At 40.9% G+C, this 24,302-nt stretch overlaps 1 protein-coding gene across 1 annotated transcript in view; it reads left to right on the forward strand.

Moving 5' to 3' along the window:
• Positions 1 to 23,485, forward strand: part of LOC134064354 (rab11 family-interacting protein 2) — a 69,529-nt gene extending 46,044 nt beyond the window's left edge. Inside the window, exons 4-5 of the mRNA XM_062520274.1 lie at positions 2,576 to 2,663; positions 22,190 to 23,485. Of these exons, the coding sequence (XP_062376258.1) occupies positions 2,576 to 2,663; positions 22,190 to 22,417 (316 nt within the window). The 3' untranslated portion in view covers positions 22,418 to 23,485. The remainder of the gene's footprint in view (positions 1 to 2,575; positions 2,664 to 22,189) is intronic.
• The last annotated feature ends 817 nt before the right edge of the window (positions 23,486 to 24,302 follow it).

Genomic DNA, 24,302 nt, shown 5'->3' on the forward strand with positions numbered 1-24,302 from the left:
CTAGGGAGTAGCCCTTCCTAATATCTACAAAAACAGCCTTTTGGTCCAGTGTTCCTTTTACAGTTTTTCACAGTTGCTCAAACACTAAACCTCATTCTCTGAATCAAATTCTCAAATGCCTGAACACATTTATTGAATTATTCCCTTTTTTGGCAAAACCATAGACTACTTTCACCCACTTTCACCCATTTTGCCAAACTCATTAACCCTTTTTGCAAAACTGTGAACACATTGTGCATTCTGATGCACTTCTTAATTATATTGATAATCAAACAACGCAGAAGTTGAACACAATTAGTGCACAGTTGTCTCCATTTGAACACTACCACTCAAAATTGATAACACTTCTGTCTAATGATGTGACAACCAATATAAGTCAGTTCAGAGTTGACATAGACGCAGGGAAGTGCGTGTTACAGTAGAAGTGGGGTACAAGGAAGAGGAGGGTGCAGGTAGGAGGAAGAGGATGAAGAGAAAGACAGAGAGTCCCAAGAGTTGCAATACTGTAAATGATGATATTTGGGCAACAATCATTGACCATGTTCTGGTTCATGGAATGCCAATGAGAGAAGCAGGACTTCATGGTCCAACCCAACATCAGTGGTTTCTCTGTGGCATCAATAACCCAAAGATTCAGACTACAGAAGAGAAATAGCATAAATGTCCATTATCATACAGTACAGTAATCACTGAACATCCACTGTTACACACTTATTACCCTTTGAGCTCAACTCTGAGAGAGTGAAAGAGCTGAGTTATCAGTATGTCCAAGTAAGTCTAAATGTAGGCACAATACAATATTACAGTATTGCATACTTACAGTACTATCAGAGTCTGTGGCATCACAGTACAAATCATATCCAGTACAGTATTGGCCCGTCTTTCTGTTCACTTACAAAACTATTGATTTATATCTTCATATAGGCTAGAGGATATGAGTAGAGAGTGATATAAGTCCTTATTCTTTATTTTTATTGTGATATTTTATTTTTTGAATTAGAATGAGTACAATTCCTACAGGAGACATAAACCCTGCCCTGAAAACTGTGTCTTCCATTGTTTGGTGTATTGTCTTATCACTGCTCTGCAGGAGTGTAATTTTGCCTGATGTGTTCAATGATTTGAGACCATTAGTTAGTTTTGAGCAAAGTTAAAAGTGTTTGGATGTGATTGTTCAGTTTTGCAACAAGATTGAAGGGTTTCGAGAATGTAGTTTGAGAAATGAGTTTTGTGTTCACAGTTTTGAGAAAAAGGTTAAGAGTTCTGAAAAAGGTGTTCTAGCAATTGTGAAAAACTGTAACCAGATGGTTATACGGCTCCACTGGGCTGCAACTTATTACCTCCGCCAAGGAGGTCATGTTTTAATCCGTGTTTGTTTGTTTGTCTGTCTGTCTGTTTGTTAGCAAGATAACTCAAAAAGTAATGGATGGATTTCGATGAAATTTGGGAGTGATCTGTATTACCGTCTGGATCTAGGAGGCGTAATATGTTTTTCGCTTGGCGGTGTAATGGTATGGTGTGACCACGTGGTGGCAATCTGAATAGTTTAGGTTCAAATGTATGACAACCAAGGAAGAAGTAAGCTACAGAAAGAGACAGTGGAGCAAGAGTCACAAGCCAGCGACAAGCAAAAAGCATGCGGTATGGACAGCGTAGCCTATTCACCATCACGCCACCGGGACCGTTCGACTTCGAACTAACCTCGTGGCCCGCATGGATAAAAAGATTTGAACGCTTCAGGTTTGATAGAAAAAGAGGGCGAATACCAGGTGAATTCTCTCATTTCATAGCCTAGTTAGACGAACAATACAGGCGAAGGTCTGCGCTCTCTGAATGCTTTACTAGTCTTAGTCCTGAACCTGTTTTCCCTCCTTGGCCCTCCACATCAGCTCTCTCTGCACATTCCTTACCTCCTCTCTTTTTTGAAATCGAATGGCCTTCTTTTCCTTTAGAAGTAAAGCCTGGTTGTTGAAAATACACTGTATAGTCTTGGTGGGTTCGGCAGTCTCCACACAGAAGCTGAGATGTAATACAGTGTGTGAAACTGTTCTTCCTATAAATACATACAGTATCAAAACAGTCCTTCGGAGCACTCAGTGCATATTATCACTGAGCCAACAGCTGGCAACCTACTGTATGTATGAAACGATTACAGAGACAGGAGTTGTACCAAGTTATCAGATCTTCCCAGGTAGGAGATATGATGAGTCATGTCTCCTTAGTTATTACACAATATCATACAATAAATATATTTATAGTGTAACAATGCAGGCAACACCAGAATTATTTTACATCTAGTCATTTGAACACTTTTATCCAAAGTGGCTTACAACAGTCAAGGCACAAGGTACAATTATCAACACTTTGTGGAAATACAAAGAAGAAACACTAACACTAATAGTCTGCAGAGCATAGCAGTAGGGAGCGGTGAGAGTATTTGTGTCAATAAGATTGTCATTAAAGGGATTCCAACCGGTTACCAAAAACTAAATTAAACAAGACAATGTTTATGAAACCATACAACTTTCTTATAGACAACCCTGTTGATGTGTTTAATTACGGTTTCTTCATGCAGTGATAACATGAAAATACCTGTCAGCAGTGCTGACCTCAGTGCCAAGCAGAGGACCTCGCCAGAAAAGACAGGTACTAAGCAGAAAAAAGTAAGTAATACAATGTGTTGTTTTTGAATGTTTTATGTTGTAATATGTAATCCACAGCCACAGCTTGATTACAGTGCACCATATCATTTTTTGTCATTTTTTCTTTGTTATGTTTTATTCCTCTTCACAGTTTTTTTTTTTTTTTGCCTTAAAGGTAGTGAAATTAGAGTAAAAGTTTTTGAAGCATCAGAAACTTTTAATTGGCCCTTTGTAGGCATTTTATTAGAAGTTGCAGTCAGAGATTCTCATCTTAAACGTCAGATTGTGTGCCATTTACCAAATTAACCACAGGAATAGTTGTTCATTGTCTTTGATCTGCCTGTAATTTGAGATGGTGTGAAATTATTAGTGAGTTTCCATTAGCTTGGGAAAGGAGACCATATTATTGTTCTGCCACAGTAATTGCAATGCAGACGAGGAGTCAGAGGTCAGAGTACACATGCTTGAGGAATGAGGAACACCAACCTCCAAAATTCTACTGTGTAATAATCAATCATCATATAGAATAACATAAAAAATGTTCTCTCATAATGAATGTATTAATGTTTAAATCACAATCTTATTTCACCAAATGATCAAGCAATTCAAGCCAGTAATTGCAGGATTCAGTCAATATTTGAAATGGTCAGCCTTACATTCTACATAAGAATCACCCTCATTAGAGAAACTAATGAGACAGCTGGAGAATACTGCGGTTACCTGATCTCTACTCTTTGGTGATCTTCAGTACATGGCCCAACACAACACATTGTTCATTGTCCTCTGTGTTAAATGTGAACAATTTAGTATGTCATTTGTTTCAGTATTAATCAAGTGTATTTCATAATTTACATTTTACAGTTGATGCTGTTCAAATGCTAAAACACGAAAGCCAATCCTCTAAACCAAATGACCAGTTGTCTAAACACATTTACTAAATATAGCCTCAATCTTTCAATACCATAAACACATTTCACATGAAGACACAATTCACAAAACACAATCCTCCGTTTCCATAAATCTAAGCACATTTTTCCTTGCTAAAACACATGTTGCAAAACATATTCTGAAATGAAAGCTCATGTGATAAAAAATGCTTGCCACAGTCAGCAATAACTGAACACAATGAACACACCTGGCGTCATTCATTACACACAACGACTCAAAAATTAAGACACTTGTTGCTAATGCACACAGTGATTGTGGTGTGTGTGTGTGTGTGATGTGAATGAAGAAAATAAAAGAACTTCACACCCTGATCACGTTTTCTGTTGTGTACTGTTGTGTGCAATAGATTCTGTTTTTTAGCATTGAGTTGTGTTACAGTAGTGTACTTGGATAATTTTCTGTACTCTACATATGAAACTCACAACTCTAAATGAAGAGCTCTTCTCCAAAACGCTATAGATCCATTGTATAGACATTACTGTACTGTAACAAATCATGGTACTGTATTTACAGAAATTGTGTGTTTCAGGTCATAAAAATGCAGTTGTTTTGTTTTTATTGAGTAAAGATAAATTACTGCAACTAAACATAACCCAATACAGTTTCACTGAGATTACTTGAAAAACAAAATGTAAAAAATATATTTATGAAAATTCATTAGTAAAATGGTGGATATAGCGTTTTGGAAAAGAACTCTTCAAATGCCTAATCCTCTGCAGAGTTTTTAAAATTGGCATGCATTGGCAGTTATGAAACAAAGAACCTTCTCACAAATTGTTCAATTGTTCAATTGTTTTGCTGTAGTGTGTAATGATGTTTATAGTGTTTACATTTTTGAAAGCTTAGAACTGCTCTTTTGGTGTGAAAGTTTGAGTTTTGAAGTGAGAAGGTGTGGTTGTGCTTATGTAGCTTTAGAAAAGGGTATTGTGTTTAGACATTGGGGAACATGAAGGAAACATTTGTGAAATGTGTTTTACCATTTGAGAAAAACTGTAGTTTAAGAGGTAATGGCTCTGAATCACTAACATTTACATGATATTTTTTAACAATAACATTATATTTATCTGGAGCAAGATGTAACTTGGTATTAATCTGGGTGTGAGTGTCAGTGTGTCAGGTTTCACTGACAAGATTTTAAAATCTTTTCATGATTTTTCAATGAATGAAATTTCCATTACTTTTCACCACCTTGAAGTACATAGTTGCTTACTTTACGCCACAGCGGCTATTTATGAAATGTGACTTAACAAGATTAGACAAAACATGCTTTCTCCCCCTCCAAACATGGCACCAATAGTTGAAAACTACACTATTAAATAAATGCACAATTTCAGTCTCTTGGAAATCCAGAGCCAAATCTAGAAAGTTTTAGGGTCTGGCTATGATTAATGAAAATGGCCCAATTTGAGGGCCGGCACCAAGCATGCATTTGAAAATATCGCAGCACGCAATTGAATAACACTACACCCAATGTTTACTGACAGATTCCGGACTTCAACACCTACCTTTATCAGTTACACCGATGTGATTGGAGCAGCTCGGCTCCAAGGGCACGGGTAATGAGTATCAATTTAAAATTATGCTCTCACGAGAACTCTGGATTTCCAGGGTACAATTTCAGTTCACTTTCAAACAAAGTAGGGCCTATGTGCTATGCCTAAGACATCCATGCATTAGCCACTGTGTGACTCCTGAATATACCTTACCTATTTGACAATCTGAGCACCTCTCATTGTTTCTACTGCTCAAGCGCTCATCAAACGTGTTAAACCCACAGTGAGGACAGTCAAAGTTTGGCCAGATGGTGCGGATCGGCACTTCAACAGCATTTTTAAAACACACGTACATTGACTTATACACCTCCTCTGTTCTGGACTGTATCAACTCCAACATTAATTGTGGCACCACCCTCAAACAAATTACCACTTTTCCTAATCAGAAGCCATGGGTGAACAGAGAGGTCCAACTCCTGCTGATGGCATGTGACATTTGCTGCGTTTCCATTACAAATATGCGCAAAAACTTTGTCGATATTGTCTTAATGTCGAATATCACAATTTTCGCAATTGCGGTGTTTCCATTACATTCGGCTAACTAAATTAAAATCTCGTGTATTCTCGCGTGCTGTAAGTCATTTGGAGACATGGCGGTTATCAACATAACCCAGATTTACACTAAATGCATTCAAATTGCCACCACGGCACGCTGATTATCAGTCATTAGGTTATAAGCCATCAGCGGAGGAGGCCTACGTTTTGGTGGGGCAGAAACATAAAATTAAAAATTACATATTTCACAGGAGTTTGTTGTAGGCCTATGCTTAAATCATGTCACAGCCATGTCAGTGGAATATCTCGTAGATCAGCCCAGTTGATTAGTTTCTAGAACTAGAATCTAGAATCTAGATTTCTTTCAGCACCGTTCTCATCACGTTAAACCAGCAAAGCATAGCAACGTTGTTGCTATGGGTAAACAAAACTAGTTGAGCGGTTGCGTAGCCTATGCAGCGTTTTTGAGAAAGTGTTGTCGGCGAGTTCACAGAGGAGCTGTGGATTCAACATTTTATAATGACACGAGCCACTTTTAATGAACAAAATATTATTTTTTACATTATTCTCCCGGTGCCACTTCCTGTCGACAGTCTTCTTCGTCGGTTTCGTTCCTCTTAACATCCGGTTGTTGGATCACGTGACTCGTCAGATGCGAAAAAAGTGTTTCCATTGCAGTTTTGCGAAATATACAAATTTCGATACGCTCGAAATACCACCTCACCCGAGCGCAAAAACTTTTTATCGAAAAATGTGAGTTTTTTCGAAATGTGTGTGTTTCCATTAAGCACATTTCTTTTCGCAATTCTTAATTTGCGCAATTTAATGGTCAATGGAAACGCAGCTATTGCCTTCAAATCAGGTGATGCTCAGACCTACAGGTGAAGCTAAAAAAACATTAATATTGTGCTCAGTAATTCAACTTAAAGGGTCAAATTATTATATTATATAGACATGCAACGCAAACTAATTCAAGCCTTTATGTTTTACTGCCTCAATGCGAGGTTGCATGGATACTCTCAGCCTGTGGCACTGCTTCCAGGATGGACTGGTACACCATGATGCTTCAATAGCTGCCGTCAGCTCTTAGATAGATAGATAGATAGATAGATACTTTATTGATCCCCAAGGGGAAATTCAAGGTCCCAGCAGCTTAAGACACCACACACAACATACAGTACAATGTAAACAATGTAAACAGGGAGATTAAAAAGCAAATCAACAATCAACAATCAACAATGACTAAAGGAGCAGTAGAATACTATAGATAAGGTATGCATGAATGTACTGAGGATTGGTACTGTGATCCAGTCTGAGGTGTGTGTCAAGTTGGTAGTGCAAATAAGTCCAACAGTGCAACAGTGCAAGATAAAATTCTAGTGACCAGTAATAAATATGTACAGTACAAAATGTAAGCATAGTAATAATAATAATAACAGTACTAATATAAATATATGGACAATTAAAATAAACTTAACATAGTAATAATATAAGAGTTAGACATGAGGGTAGACATGTAAGTCATGCCATGTAAGTGTATAAGAGGGTGGAGGTGCAGATATACTATGCATAGAAGTCCAACTCTCCTTTTCCCTTCAGTGAAGCATTGTACAGTTGTATGGCCCTGGGTACAAATGACTTTCTCAGTCTGTCTGTTGTGCATGTCATGGAGCGTAGTCTCCAGCTGATCAAGCTCTTCTGCTGTATGATGATGCTGTAGAGTGGATGACAGTCATTGTCCAGGATGCTGTGTAGCTTGTTCAGGGTCCTTTTGTCTGATACTGAAGTGATGCACTCCAGATCAGCTCCCACAACAGAGCCAGCCTTCCTTACCAGCCTGTCTAGTCGCCCAGCATCCCTCTTCCTAGTGCTTCCTCCCCAGCATGCCACAGCATAGAAGAGGACGCTGGCAACAACAGACTGGTAAAACATCCAGAGGAGCTTGCTGCAGACATTGAAGGAGCGCAGCCTCCTCAGGAAGTACAGCCTGCTCTGCCCTTTCTTGTATATTGCTTCAGTGTTGACTGACCAGTCCAGTTTATCGTCCAGATGTACGCCCAGGTACTTGTATGTGTTCACCACCTCCACATTGACCTTCTCAATGGTGACTGGCAGCAGAGCAGGCTTAGACCTCCTGAAATCTACCACCATCTCCTTGGTCTTGGTCGTGTTGAGTTGTAGGTGGTTGAGTCTGCACCATTGCACAAAGTCCTCCACCAGGCTCCTGTATTCCTCCTCCTGCCCATCCCTGATACATCCCACAATTGCAGTATCGTCTGAAAACTTCTGCATGTGACATGACTCCGTGTTGTAGCAGAAGTCGGACGTATACAGGGTGAACAGGACTGGAGAGAGCACCGTTCCCTGTGGTGCACCTGTGCTGCTGATTACAGTGTTGGAGAGGCAGTCCTTCAGTCTGACAAACTGTGGCCGCTCTGTCAGGTAGTCTGCAACCCAGGATACTAGATGAGCATCCACACCCATCTGCAGGAGCTTGTCACTCAATCTGGGGGGTTGGATGGTGTTAAAAGCACTAGAGAAGTCAAAGAACATGATTCTCACAGCACTTTTCCCCTTGTCCAGGTGAGAGTGTGTCCTGTGTAGGAGGTAGGAGATTGCATCGTCGACGCCCACTTTCTCCTGGTATGCAAACTGTAACGGATCTAGTGCATGGTGCACCTGTGGCCTAAGTATCCCCAGAACCAGTCTCTCCAGGGTCTTCATCAGGTGTGATGTGAGAGCAACTGGCCTGAAGTCATTCAGCTCACGTGGATGTGGTTTCTTGGGGACGGGGATAAGACATGATGTCTTCCACAGTGTTGGGACTTTCCCGAGACGTAGACTTTGGTTGAAGATATGCTCCAGTGGCTCTCCCAGTTCAGCAGCACAGGCCTTGAGCAGTCTTGGACACAGTCCGTCAGGTCCGGCTGCTTTCCTGGGATGGAGTTTCTTCAGCTGTCCTCTAACTTGATCTGCCGTTATGATGAGGGGGGAGGGGAGGGGAGGGGGTGAGGAGTTACCAAGGCATTGGTCACTCCGGGGGGTAGGGGAGGAGGGGACGTGCTGCACTGGGGGTGAGGGGGGAGGTGTGAGTTGGGCAGTTAAGCCAGCAAGAGCAGTGTCCGTAGTTGATGGTGCTAGTGATGTTGATGGTGATGGTGATGGTGGACGACCATTGTCCACTGTAGCAGTTGATGGTGCTGGTGATGGTGATGATGGACGACCATTGTCCACTGAAGCAGGGCAATCAAACCTATTGTAGAACTGGTTTAGCTGGTTTGCCCTGTCCAGATCGCCCTCCACAGAGCTGCTGCTTTTCCTAAGTCCAGTGATGGTCTTCATTCCATCCCAGACCTCCTTCATGTTGTTCTCCTGCAGCTTCTGTTCTACCTTCTTCCTGTAATCCTCCTTGGCCTCTTTCAGCCTGACTTTGAGCTCCCCCTGCACTTGCCTCAGCTCTGCCTGGTTCCCCTCTTTGAACGCCATCTTTTTCCTATTTAGAAGGGCCTTGACATTGCTGGTTATCCAAGGCTTGTTGTTTGGAAAGCAGCGCACAGTTCTTGTGGGAACAACAACATCCATACAGAAGTTCAGGTAGTCAGTCATGCAATGTGTGGCCTCCTCCAAATCACCATTCTGTAGTACATTCCAGTCAGTGGACTCAAAACAGTCTCTCAAAGCCTCATCTGCTCCTGGGGTCCACTGCATTGTTCGGTGTCATATCCAGTCTCATCTCTCTCTTGCCAATGTCCCATAGATTCTCTATCTGGTTCAGGTCAGTTGAGTTTGCTGGCCAATCAAGCACAGTAATGATCACTGAACCAGGTTTTAGTACTTTTGCCAGTGTCGGCAGGTGCCAAGTCCTGCTAGAAAATTAAGTCAGCATCTCCAGAGCTTGTCTGCTGAAAGAAGCATGAAGTGCTCATAAATGTCCTTGTAGACTCTGTACTTACTAAAACAAAGTGGACCAACACCAGCAGATGGTGTGGCTCCCCAAATCAATACAGACTGGAAACACACTGGACTTCAAGGATCTTGGATTGTGTGCTTCTCCATTCTTCCTCCAGACCTTGGTTTCCAAATGAGATGCAATGACAGGGTTCCAGACTAACTTTTTGCGTTGGTTGCACTGGTGCGCCTAGCTTTTTTTTTTAAGGTGCACCAGGACAAAATTTAGGTGCACCCACATTTTTCTTTGCATCACCTTTAACGTCAAAAGGTCACCTTTTATCGCTCTCCTTCCATATAATGTGAATGATTTTAACAATAAGGTGTAGAAAAAGCTTGTCTTCATTTGAAACACATAAGGAATATATGCCTATGCATATTCTTTATATCTTTTTATCTTTATCTTTATATATATATATATTCTTTATTATTCTATATACTGAAATTTCTGATATTCATGACATTCATGACTTTTCATATTACAACTCCGCCTCTTTAATTCAGCTGTCGGCTTGAAGCCTCAAAATATAGTAAACAAAGTAGCATAGCTGGCTAGCTTATTATAGTATACTGGTTGCAGAGCTGCCAACTTTTCAAAAAACCTTGGAGTGAGATTCTGTCCGGAGTAACCAAAAATTTGTCCTGCACTCAGTCTAGTGTTGTCACGATACCAAAATGATTGTTTTGATACTGATCGACTTTGATACCGAAGTCAAGAATTGCAAATTCGACACTTTTTCAATGCTTTTTTAAAAAAAATTTTTACCATTTTAGTGTATTTGGTGATTTAATCATCAGTAGCCTAATATTGAATATTGTGTGATCATTCACACCAGTGGCCATCCAAGATTCTGCTTGACCCTCCACACACAGAGACACACACACACAGAGAGAGAGAGAGAGAGAGAGAGAAAATTATAGTCATGTTTCTATACAATTTTGGAATTCAGATAGGCCTATAAGTGTACATACTGTATTTTGTTGATAATGTTTAGTATTTTATAATCTGTATAATTACTAGTAGCTAAAAATGTTTAGTCATTTGTGTACTGATTTCAAGTCTATTACATTTAGTCATATCTTTAAGTGGTGTGTAGGTCTAATTGAGTGTGCACTACTGGTGTGTGTAATTGAGTGCCTGTCGCTTTAAGAAATACGTGAGGGTAGCCTTCAGTCTCAAGGTTTAACACGAGTGAAAAAAAAGTTGCATATAGTGCATGACAAGGATATGTGGAAGCAATTAATTTTTCTTTCTGTGTTATTAGATAAAATACATGTTTAAAACAAGTCGAAAATCTTTCTGGGATCATAAGAGATGAGTGTCTTGCAATGTTTAATTATTCATCCACATGTTCCAGCAAACAAACAGTGCAACAAAAGTGCAAGAAGTTAGTCATGTAGGGAATCAAGTTCATCCGCACAAACTAATTTCTTCTGAAGATTTAAAGTTTAAGAGGGTGAGTTCTTAATTGACGATAGGCCTAAAAATGATTTGTGACATTTGACTAACAACACACCTAGTCTTTGACACAGATTGGCGATTTTCTCGACAATAATAATAAAGGTTTCTCCCACGGGTGTCTCCTTCTTCTATCGCTAACGTAGACGTTCAAGGGTTAGCCTACAGTGGCGCTTCTTAGCGCCATCTAGGCTACCGTCGAGGAGTTTGAAAAGGAACAAACGAGTCTCAGGTCTCAGCCCAAGATCAGATTTTGTTTTGCGTGAGAAAATGGATGTATGGCGTGAGTGCGTGTGTAAACAGGCAAAATCGTGTGTCACACGCCGAAAGCGTGACAGTTGGCAGCTCTGTGGTTGGGCTGTTCAGTGACAGTTTCCCCACGTGTGTTTAAGTTTCAAGGTAGGCTAATACTTTTTCTCCTTGGGACAGGGCCTTTAGTCTTAATTGGATTTGGAAAACATTGAGATGATCAGTCAACTTGAATGCAAGAGTTTTAATCAAATTTGTGCAGTATGCTATGCTAACCAGGGCTTGAAAACGAAATTATTTTTCAATCATTCCATTCCGAATGGTTCGGGTATGTTTAACATTTTCGTTCTTGCGTTCCGCCACCAACATATCGTTCCTGAACCAGTTCGGAACGTAAAATATCGTTCGTTCTTATCGTTCCGGTAGTGTTTGGCAGGCCTATCAAGTCTATTTTTGTGGTCTATACCTTAGAATAGATGTACTCATTACTATTTGCCCTTGATTTACACCGTAGCTAGTCTATGCCCCAAAATAATAAATCACAGGTGGCATCCAAAAACATTCAGATGGGCTATCCATCCCATATAGCCCACTATACAGCTTACTGGCCTGATAAAAGCATGATATAAAAACGTGACGCCGACACAGCTGACTCTTTTTGACGTTTACTCTGGAAAACATACACAAACAGCATAGCCTACAGCTGGATATCAGGCTCCTTCCCAACTCCTCTTCCCAGGGTAACAGAAAACTGGCCAAGGTAACCCAACAAATACACATCACAATCAGAATACACAATACAAGGAAATAAACCCCAACAAATACAGGTCAAGTTCCCCAAACAATTCGACCAACCAAACGCAAAACCCTGCCTAGCTTCCCATTCAAACAGTGAGTCAGCTAGTTAGCTCGCTAGCTAACGGGAGCTAGGATAAAGGGAGAAATAGCTAACTCGTTCACACAGATTTAACCTCAAACACAACAAATAGGCTATGCTTTTGTGACATTTTAGAAAATATTTAGAGAAAAAAAAAAAAAACGTTATTAACCGTTTTTTATGGATTTCAGAATAATGTGTCTGTTCCGGAACAGTTGAAGACCATTTCGTTTTTGTTTCCGTTTCCGTTCCTCGTAAAATTCCGTTCGTTTTCGGTTTTCGTTTTCGTTCCTTGAACCGGTTCAGAGCCCTGGGGCCTATTGCACAAAACTAGGATAAGGGATTAACCCGGGATATCTTGGTTATCCTGGCTCAATTTATCCGTGATCCAGTTGCACAAAAGCGGGATAGGGGGCAGCAGGATATGTTATGGTATAAGTTACCATGGCGATTTATTCTGTGGAGCTAGCCTGCTCCTGACCAGGCTCACAGCCAAGATAAGTTGATTCTAATGGTAATTACATAATCTGATTGGTTCAGATAGCTGTCATTCAAATGAGACCTCCACGTGATTTTTTTTAAAGAGCTGTAGATTCCATTTATATATTAATTGCAACATGCATTTATTCGCAAAACACAGCAGAATGTCTGCCTAATACCATATGGATGTCATTTAAATTATGGTGGCCTTATAATTAATAACATAGCCTACTCGTTGTTTGCTTCTTTTTTGACAGATGTTTGATGAATAGGCTGCTGTAGTAGTTGATTGGAAGTGGAGGGGACATTTTTCGAAGGTGTTTTGAACTAATTCGGCTTTTAAGACAAATTAAGATACTTTGTGCATCTTTGCGGTGGCAAAGCGCTTCCTAATGACGTCGCGTGCCGAGACAAGGAAGCTCTCACACACGTGGGTGCATACGTAAATTTGCATTCAGTTGATCTGCCACACCTACTCCCGCTATGTAACAGAAATAATCATGATCCCCCATCCAAAAAAATAAAACTTTACCTTGTTGTTAGTCTTTATCAAAAGCGGTGATTCACTTTGTGTGCAAGACGCTATTTTTCGCGTCTTTTTTATTCCAACCGTGAGTTATTTGGGGGAGAAACGAGAACGCGCACACATACCGGATAACTTACACCTGGCTTGATGAATCCGTGTCTGCTTATCCTGGATTGGTCTTTGTGCAACCAATTAAGCCGGTATGCTCTTGTTTTGGATTCAGTGATCGCAGCTCAGTAACTTATCCCGGATATCTTAATTCTGCTTTTGTGCAACGGGCCCCAGATGCTAACCGGATTTCATTATAGCTAGTCGTCTTCTATGCGTCATTGCTTTCACGATTGTGAATGTGCATGTTGAGGGGGAATGGGTGTCCATTGAGCGCGCACAAGAGAGAGAGGGAGAGCGAGAGAAAGCGGTCCAAGGAGAGGGGGTTTACTACTAAACAGTTTGGTTTGGTTGCACGCATAGTCTACAATGAAAACTTGTGAAAGAAATGTATGCTTTCACCCGAGCAGCGTCAGGTGCACCAGTGCGACCTAGAATTTTTTTCAGGCGCACTCTTGAAAAATTTGGGCGCATATATGCGCAAATTGGTTGCTCGCATCAGAAATTAGGACTTTGGACCACTGAGCAACAGACCTGTTATTCTTTTCTTTAGCCCAGGGGCCTATTGCACAATACTAGGATAAGGGATTAAGCCGGGATATCTTGGTTATCCTGGCTCAATTTATCCGTGATCCAGTTGCACAAAAGCGGGATAGGGGGCAGCAGGATATTTTATGGTATAAAAAATTTGGCTCTTAAGACATACTTTTTGCATCTTTGCGGTGGCAAAGCGCTTTCTTATGACGTTGCGTGCCGAGACAAGGAAGCTCTCACACGTGGGTGCATACGTAAATTTGCATTCAGTTGATCTGCCACACCCACCCGCTAGGTAACAGAATTAATCATGATCCCCCATCCAAAAAAGTAAAACTTTACCTCATTGTTAGTCTATATCAAAAGCGGTTGGTCACTTTGTGTGCAAGACGCTATTTTTCGCGTCTTTTTTATTCCAACCGTGAGTTATTTGGGGAGAAACGGGAACACATTGTTTTGGAGCGGCTTGACAAGAGGAACACAACTTTTGAAGCAGTAACTCTAGCCTCAGTCCACTCCTTGTGAAGCTCCCCCACACTTTCGAATGGCCTTTTCCTGACAATCCTCTCCAGGCTGTGGTCAGCCCAGCTGCTTGTGCACCTTTTTCTTCTACAGTTTTCCCTTCCTCTCGCTTTGATACAGCACTTTGAGAACATCCAACTTCATTAAAAAATGGCCATTGAGGCTTTCCCTCCTTGTGGAGGGTGTCAATGAAGGTCTCCTACACAACTGTCAGATCAGGAGTCTTCCTAATGATTGTGAATTCTACTGAACCAGACTGAGACACCATAAAGACTCAGGAACCCTTTGCAGGTGGTTTGGATTAATTAGCTGATTAGAGTGTGACACTTTGAGCCTACAACATTGAACCTATTCACAACATTCTAATTTTCTTTGATTTTGAATTTGGGGTGTTAAGTAAGGGATAATGTATTGTCCGCCGGTACGAATACGAAATCATACGAAATGTTACTTTTGTCGAGAAACAGGATTTTTGTCAATATTAACCCTGGTAATAGTGTAGGTCACCACTTATGAGTAATTTCAATCAATCAACAGCTCAAAAAACATATTTTAGGGTGCAGTTACACTTTATTAGCCTAGAAATCTAGACGCCCCTAGCGGCAGCAAATGTAATTTGGCTGGCGGGGCAGTCTAGGCACGATCCATTGAGCCAGGGAGCTGAGAACCCCCAGCACCAGCGTTCCAATCACAGCGTGTATAGAGTCGGTGGGTGGGCTTAACATAATGGTGACTGACATGCGACCAGAAGTTGCGACGGTAACGCATCCTGTTATTTGAAAACAAGAAGATGATTTGTTTAGCGTTATCCTATTGCGGGGAGGGAATTTGACAACTGTTTATCCCACCCCTCCGATTGCGCCCTGTCTACGGTGAGTGTCCAGACCCTACATCTTGATGTGGGTCTGGCTCGTCAGGCTAACACTTTATAACAGCCTAGGGCTCATGGGGGGGGGGAGTAGTCTTTGTTAGGCTATTTGATGACACACCATTTTACTTCAGGCCATACTCTATTCAGTTCACCATGTTTACATATTCAAAATTAAAGACAGGTTTGTGTTATTTCTGAATTTAAATGCAGATCATTGAGAAAGTCCAGGCTCCACGTTTTCATATCAACCTAAAGTAAGGAGGTGGTGGATCAGTCTGGTTCTTTTTTTTTAAATAAATAATGTCTCTTTCATAAAGCTGCCTAGATTTAGAACTTGCGTGCTGTGGGTGTGAGAGAAGCGGGAATAACTTAAGCACGTAAAAAAAGCTTACGTGCAAGTTACATGCAAATGGGAGAATTCCTCCCTTTGTGAAGAGGGTTTGGGAACACCCCACTGGAGAATGTTTCCAATGAAACATTGTTTTATTGAGCATATACAGCAGTTTATTTCGGATTGATGTGCACATGGTTTAATCTTTGTTGTGCCATCCATGTTTTTCCCATGTTACGACTGTAAAGCACATGAACGCTCACAGTCAGAAGAGTGATGCTATCACTGGGAACTCTGAAAAAGGCAGGAAGGGTTCACACTCTGAAAAAATAGTAGACAAAGTCTTTGCTGAAGATTTTACTGAGGGTGAGCAGACATTTCAGCCATTAGGCTATTCTCAATGATCACTGGGAACTCCCCCATTATTCCCAGACCCCTGGAACAATAATGCACATACAGATGGTACGGGTTGAGAATGCTCCTTTCTTTCCCGCACATCGGGACTCCCGAAGCATTGGGACTTTAATTAAAACTGCAACCGCAAGGGGGCAACATAAGACCGCCTTAATAAAATGAAGGTTCGGCTCATACCGGAAAACACGGAAAAACCCGAAGACACCGCGCTGGTGACAAGCGGAGAAAAGAGACATCACGCTCGGCATGTCAGATTGCAGTTTCAGAGTTTTCGAATGTTTTACAGCGTACCTCACAGCTGGCTCTCTCACTCGACGTAGCCTATAACTCAGTCAGTCCAGCAGAGATGCCAGAGCAACGTTTTTGGTCAATGGAGAGGGAGAGAAATGCTCCGCATATCCGTCTCATTTAATCCGTCTCATTTAATCATTAAAATGAAGGTGATGACTGGCGAAATTATAATCAAACGACGTTTCAATAAACCATTGTTGAAATTAATGAGAATGGTTTTAGAAGCCTTCAATTCAACCTGAAAGACTCGATATAGGCAACCTTAGATTAATTCATTAATTCATTACGGTTACAAGACCGCATTTCCGTGAATAGGCTATTATTGTCAAGGCGAAGACGAAAGAGATGGACAAGATGGACATTTAGGCTACATTTATGCTAGGAATACTTAGAAATGTGTAGGCCTATAGGCTATTTTAAAACGGAGGCATGTTCATTTTAACCGGCGACGCTGGGTAGCTTACCCAGCACTTTATCACAGATTTTGTCCCCACCACTTTTGACCACTGAAAATAAAAATGTATTTAACAGAAATATCTTTAATAGGCCTACATGCCTATCATGTCACTTTACTTATAACCGTAGGCTACATGCATGGAGAAGATCGCGCATATTGTAACATTGTAACAATGGATGGTCAGATATGCGATAGGGCAGTGAGGGTGATTCATTGTAACCATCGACTAGTAGGCCTAGCTCCGCAAAAGAAGTTTCTAGCAACTTAGAATATATGGATCTCGTTATGCATGTTCATGTTGATTCAGAGATAGACATAGACTACCGTGGGCTACTGTGCGTCAATATAGCAGCATTTTATCATGTGGTGAATTAATGACTAACTTCAGTTTAACATGTCAGAACTTTTGATCGGCGTTTCAAGTGCATGCCGCGAATAAATGAACTCGACTGACTGAATCCTTTATATTTCTTGGCTAAGTGCGAAGAGATTGACACTCGAACTGTGGCGTAACTGGTTGAGGCATCTTAATCATAGCCTACGTCAGCGACCGGGGTTCAAAACTTACTCTACATATTTTATTAAAAAGTTTTGCGATTTTTTTATGATTGCGATGTCTGCTGAAAAGAAAAGTTAATATGTGAATTCGTGGTTCAGCGCACACACACACACACACACACACATACATTTTTACATTTACATAATAGGGCTCGGGCACACGCTTTGCATTCTAGGAATATCGCCGCCATTTGGTAGCGCACTGAACGTAATATCCATTCATTCAGATGCACAAGACAAGAAGCAGAAATATAGTAGCGATTTATTCTTTTCCTCTTGCGATCGTGGGTTGCACTGTTACACCCGACTACACAGCAACATAGGCCTACTACCAAGAAGGCAAAAACTAAGTAACAGGAACACACTAAAAGGCGGGAGTAAATCCATAGTAATCCATAGTAAACTAAGGAGTGAAGCTGCCAATGTGGCTGTGCCCGTGAAGTTTTGAAGTCATGATCCCGAGCCCTAGTGTCAGGAAGTGTCTGTCGAGAGAGAGGGGGGAGGGAGGCAATCGTCCTCAATGCCATATATAGGTAGGCTATAATGTCTAGTGAACTGGTTAGACAAGTGTGGGGGAGGGGGAATGATCGCACAAGACAATTGCTCTTCATGAAATGGGTAGTCTCACAGACGTTTGTCGATGTTTAAACGTAGCCTATCACTTGCGAAATCGGACGTGGCACATAGAATTATTAGGCTACTGGATTTAATATAGCATAGACTTTGTTCATCCTATATTAGCCTATATTAAAATGTAATGTGCTGCGGGGAAGCATTGGGGAAGTCAGTTTAAGTTGTCCTGTAACAATTTGCCTCTTATTATAATCAAGAGTAGCCTATGCAGCCACTACGCACATAATAGTCTAGGTTACGGGCGGATGCGAGCAACCCCATGCAAAAGAAGGCCTTAAAGGGATATTCCGCCATTTTTGGAAATACGCTCATTTTCCACCTCCCCTCGAGCAAAACAATCGATATGTACCTTGTTCCCGTTCATCCAGCCATTCTGTGAGTCTGGCGATACAACTTTTAGCTTCAGCCTAGCATAGATCATTGAATCGGATTAGACCATTAGCTTCTCGCCTGCTAGCTTCATGTTTAAAAGTGACTAAGATTTCTGGTAATTTTCCCATTTAAAACGTGTCTCCTCTCAAGTTAGAAAGTGCAATAAGACCAACTGAAAATGAAACCTGGCGTTTTTCTAGGCTGATTTGACATGGAACTACACTCTCATCTGGCGTAATAATCAAGGCAACTTGCAAACTACTGGCACTACTATTGCTTGTTGTCTATGGGGACTATTTTCAGATGCTGCGTACGATATCACTCCGCCTATGGCACGTTTGCAAGTTGCCTTGATTATTATGCCAGATGAGAGTGTAGTTCCATGTCAAATCAGCCTAGAAAAACGCCAGGTTTCATTTTCAGTTGGTCTGATTGCACTTTCTAACTTGAGAGGAGACACCTTTTAAATGGGAAAATTACCAGAAATCTTAGTCACTTTTAAACATGAAGCTAGCAGGTGAGAAGCTAATGGTCTAATCCGATTCAATGATCTATGCTAGGCTGAAGCTAAAAGTTGTATCGCCAGACTCACAGAATGGCTGGATGAATGGGAACAAGGTAAATATCGATTGTTTTGCTCGAGGGGAGGTGGAAAATGAGCGTATTTCCAAAAATGGCGGAATATCCCTTTAAGTTAACGGACTGAAGGCCTGTTTACATGTCAAACATGCATTAAATCTAAGAAACGAAAAACACAAATATCATGTATTGTGTCGTAAACAGTTAATGACTTCGTGGCCACTATGCGCAACTGCATCGCGCAGTGAGCTGAAGGATAGGAGGACCGACACTTATTAACACAAAGCTTTGTAAAGCACTAACAACCACCCCTCAAAGTTCATTGTCCATAAGTCCAATAAGTATAAAAATCCGACAATCCAAAACGATAACGAGATCTCCCAGAAACGAAAAACAAGTTTGTTGAGTAGCCTAGTCCTTCCAACAATCTCAGCTTTTGCGTTTGTTAGATAAAAGGCATTCTGTCCTGCTGTATTCCAATGAGAAAAAATCATCCACAAGGTATAGGCTAAGGGTCACGGTAATGCAGCATGCAGGAATCTATATACGCACAAAACGAATGAATGGGTTATATCGGCCAAAACGAATGAATGGGTTGGGAGAGTCGTCTGGCTGTGTCAGCAGACTGCAGTCGGTCTCGAGGGGTTAAATAGCGCACGTACTTGAATTTTAATCTGAAGAAGACCACACGAAAATCAAATCAAATCAAAAAAGAAGGATTTCAAGTGTGCGAACCTTTTTCCATTTTTTTTATGATTTAGCCTACTCTTGTTCTGCACCTTGACTGGGGATGTGCACAAACTTTTTTACTACACTTGAATTTTAAACCAACTCTTCTCTAGCCTATATCCATACTTAAATAATCAGATGTTATGCTCATTTTTGTAGGCTACACCTCACCGGCAAGCACGCACGCAAATGCTGCTTTTGCACATCTACAATATTGGCCAGGCTATATAGAATAGGCTTTTAGGACTGTATTTTGCCTTCGTGCAACTTTAGTTGTGCTCAATCTAAATTATTGTCAGTAAGGATAGGTCATATTACCAAATGGCGAACCTCGAAAATTATTTAGGATATAGAGCCGTGTCCATTACGCATGCAGTTATTTTTTAGGCTATTGTTTTATTTGAGTGTTTTTGTCTACCATGGCAAACATAGTTGAAACGTTCGCTCTAAACTTATGTATTTCCAATCGGCTTTCACAAAACCGATGAGGTCCAGATCTCAGTGGCCTCATAGCTGCCTACAGCCATGCATAGTAAGCCTAATGATAGCCTAATAGTTATGACATTAATAGCCTATTAATGACCTCATGTCGGAATGGCACGTTGTTTGAAAAAAAAAAGTTAAATAGGCCTAGGCCTACCGCCGAGTGGAGATATGTCGGAATGAACAGCGGATACCAGCTGTGTAAAACATTACTGTATTCGTTGATCTTATCGATGCAGTCCTTGCGGCCACTTCTCCCCACCGTAGGAAACTTTCTGTTTAGTGTTGACAACACAAAGGCCTTCACGTTGTGTGGCAGTGCTTGCTTGCCCTTCGATCTATCCCAGTTGGTGGTTTTGCACCTGTCCCTGAGTTATAGTCTATATGAGTAAGCGCTTATGCTCTAACCGCATAATAAAAGAAGCACCTGCAGCAGTGCTTATGGCAAGGCTATTAACACCTGTCACTGAGCTATGGACAAGCAGTTATGCTCGAAAATTATCATAATAACAGACATACCTAATTGTATGGCTCTATGTTTAAACACATCAAATTAGCAAGCATTTCCGCAGCAACGTTTGCTTTCTTTTTCTGTCGGTCCGCGGTTGCTTGGTCAATTGCGCAGCAAATTATCAGATCACCGGACCTAATTTCACTCCATGTCTCGCGGACCAGCAGCAGTCTCCACGTTTCGCGGCCCATAGTTTGAGAAACGCTGCATTAAAGTGTCATTAGGTTGTAGGCTATATGTTTAGTGATTTCTTTGTGTGTTTTTCATTGTAGTGTGTGTGCATTGAGTAGGCTAGTTCCTTAAAATACGGAACAAAGAGCGTCCCGTATCTGTTCAATACGGAAGAAGACTAACTATTACTTATATATTTCTTATAACGAAACGCGAAGAAAAAATACGAGGACTGGCCATCTCGTTTCTCCTTGTTTCCCCAATACCATGGCGACAAAGATAAATAAATATGATTTGACATTTAAGCTGATTGCTGACAAATTTGGCACACAATTCGGGAGAAGCAGCGGACAGGAGCGCCACCACAAGCAAGCACTTCTAGCCCAAATTAACATGGCAACGTTGCCTATGACTAAAGTGTCTAAGTAGGCTAGTCCTACTAATATTACATTTGATTGGTAGCATGTTTGTAGCGCGCCAGTTTACCCATCCCCTACATCAAAACAGCTTAGAATCAATCAAAGAATCAGCTGTGTCGGCGTTAGGCTGTAGGCGATTTTCTATAACCATTTTCATTCATTTCAACAATGGTTCATTGAAACGTCGTTTGAATAATTTCGCCAGTCATCACCTTCATTGTAATGATTAAATGAGATTAAGGTCGACTATTGACGGATATGCGGTCTTCATCATTTTGAAATGCGGGATGAAACTTTCTGCCACCTGGTGGTTGTTTGGGTACATTGCCTTAGCCTCGAAAAAAATCGGCTTGACGGCCTGCGGGATCTCTTCGGGAGTCCCGCGGGAGAAGGTGCATTCTCAACCCGTACCCACTGTAGACTTCATTTAAAAAATGCTGCCCCAGACTAACCATCACATTGATCAGGGACGCCAAACGTTACTTCTTGCTTCGCCATTAACCTTTCCAAACTGATAATAAATTGAACTGGAAGAAAGCAAAACAATTATTTATCTTTGCACTCTTTGGTGGTTGATGGCATTGCTAATACAGTTGTATTGCTTCATTTCACTTCAAAAGTCATTACCTCTGGTTGCTGAGGAAATCAACTTTTATATGTATATCAACAATAACATCTGAAATTATCTCAAGATGCTTTAAGGAGGTTGCACATTGGCAGACGATTTAGTCCCAACTCAGTTAGACCCAACAAACTCAGCCAAGAATTGGGCCAGATTTCTATCAACATTTCTGAATTGTTCCGGTTTACAATGATGGTAGACTTTGTAGTCTCTGCCTTTCCACCACAAAATATATAAGTCCTGGCACTTTCAATGTCCCATGTCTATTTATGTATATTTTTAACTTTCACACTTTCAAAGGTCTTGGTTCATTGGCTTAAAATGCATTCAAGGATTTAAAGGACCTGTGGGAACCGTAAGATGTCTGTCTGTTATTGTTTGTGAAAGGATCGTTCTTCTTCCCACAGGAATCAGGTCAATGCCCAGCCTCAGCTGCATCTTACAGCAACCTGTCATTTGATGAAGTTGTGCAGGAACTTCTGAAGCAGAGAGAAATTGTGAAAAAGAAGGATGCACATATTCGTGAGCTTGAGGACTACATTGATAACTTGTTGGTTAGGGTCATGGAGGAGACACCTAGCATCCTTAGAACACCATATGAACCGAAGAAAAAAGCTGAGAGGATCTACAAATGAGGCAAAGAAGATCAGAGAGAAATAGGCTACAATAGTATTTCATTTACATCGACAGTCAGCCTTATATTGTATGCACGGTTTTTAACAAACATTCAAACCCCTGTGTACCAAAGACAATTGTCTATCTGCCACTGAAGGCTCTCAGCCAGCACATATATGCGGTGGAGTGTGTTCTGTGTTGTAGTGGCTATTTTTTAACCTATTGCCTCTTTTAGACAAGCATGAAGACATCTATTTTCCCTGTGAACAAAACACCTTTGGTGTAGACCTGTTTACACAGATACGGTTGAGTGTTGCACCTAGTGAATGAGAATTTTAAGATGCTGAAGGATTTACAGTATGTGTGTGGCAAAGTTGAATAAAGAGTTGGCTGTTGGGCATAAACAAGTTACTCTGTGTCTGAGTGAACACCAAAAGGAGCAGAATATAACAAAAGATGCTTTTACAACACAGCTGCCATTCCACCGGCAAATATATTATGTGCTGGCTGACAGCCTTCCAAACCAGGACAACAGGCTGAAAACATATCCTGATATATTTCATAGCATTCATCTCAAAACAGATCTAATGGCCTATGTTAAGCAATTTCTTCCACAATATAGTAGTTAACCATTCAACTGTAATATTAACTAAGTACTTATTATTATTCCTGTGTAATTCAGCTGCAAATATAGACATTGCTGAGTGTTCATCAGTGTAGGTGAGGCCATGTGCAATACCTTTACAAGGATTTAGAGTATCTTATGTCTTTGGTTTAGCCCCCTGAATCTCATTTTCACTTGTCAATCTTTGCATTTTTGGACTGGCTTCTATCCCTCTCAACTGTAGGATTATTGCTACTTGACAGATAAAGCTAGGCCTGTGAAACCCACATATAGAATTTCATCCTTTCCAGGCCTCCACTCATCTATTTGAAAGGTCTGTCTAGGTATGGCTTGCGAAATATACTGAACACATGGCTTATTTATTTCTATTTGAAATATGTACACTTTTGTGCCAAAGTTATGATGTATGATGTATGTAAGTGTGTACAGACATTGGAAAATAAAAAAAGGCAAACGAATAGTAACCGTGCACCTTTTAAGTCTACCAGTATTCCTGAGTTGTCCATGTTTCTTCTTATTGTTTCTGTCACAGGGCTATTTTCAAGTAGCCTGACTAAGGGTGTTTTCACACTTGGTCCCTTTCAGCCATCTAAACGAACTCAGATCGATGATTCAGCATTTTTTGCGCATATGTGAACACTCCAACCGTACCCAGACCCCTTTACAACGAACCGAACTGAGACTACCCCGGGAGGTGGTCTCTGTACGGTTCGCTAAAAAGTCTGCGGTACAGTTCGCCTAATCCAGGCATTGTGAACACAAAGCGCACCGGGTTCCCATTCGCCTTTTTGCACTGTGGTTTAACCTTCTCCGTTTGCCGTAGCTTGGTCACGTGACCGTCGCAGCCGGACTCAGGATTCAGTCAGAGATCCTTCATTACTATCAAGATACTGCAACACAATACGTTACTATGGGAGCAAAACGGGACAGTAGTCACTAAATAAACTTTCTCTCTCTTAACATGATAAACATTGTGTTTACAGTATTACTGTCTAAAATCATGCATGATACCAATGAATCATTCTATAGGACACGGACTGAATAATTTAATTAGTCTGTGAACCGAGCTAGCTAGCTAGCAAACGTCAGCTTAAAAAGCTATAGTGAATGGCATTAACCATAACAAGCTATGCTATGCGCTGCCAGGTCACTATAGTTGAAAGACTCCGCTTAAACTGTATTTACTATTGCAACCAGACCGTAACCGGCAGCAGCATAGTCTGATATTAATTTATTTTCTTAACAAACAGATCCATACACTAAAAATGACACTATTAGGC

Source organism: Sardina pilchardus, chromosome 18, assembly GCF_963854185.1.
Source record: "Sardina pilchardus chromosome 18, fSarPil1.1, whole genome shotgun sequence".
In the NCBI taxonomy this organism is placed as follows: domain Eukaryota; kingdom Metazoa; phylum Chordata; class Actinopteri; order Clupeiformes; family Clupeidae; genus Sardina; species Sardina pilchardus.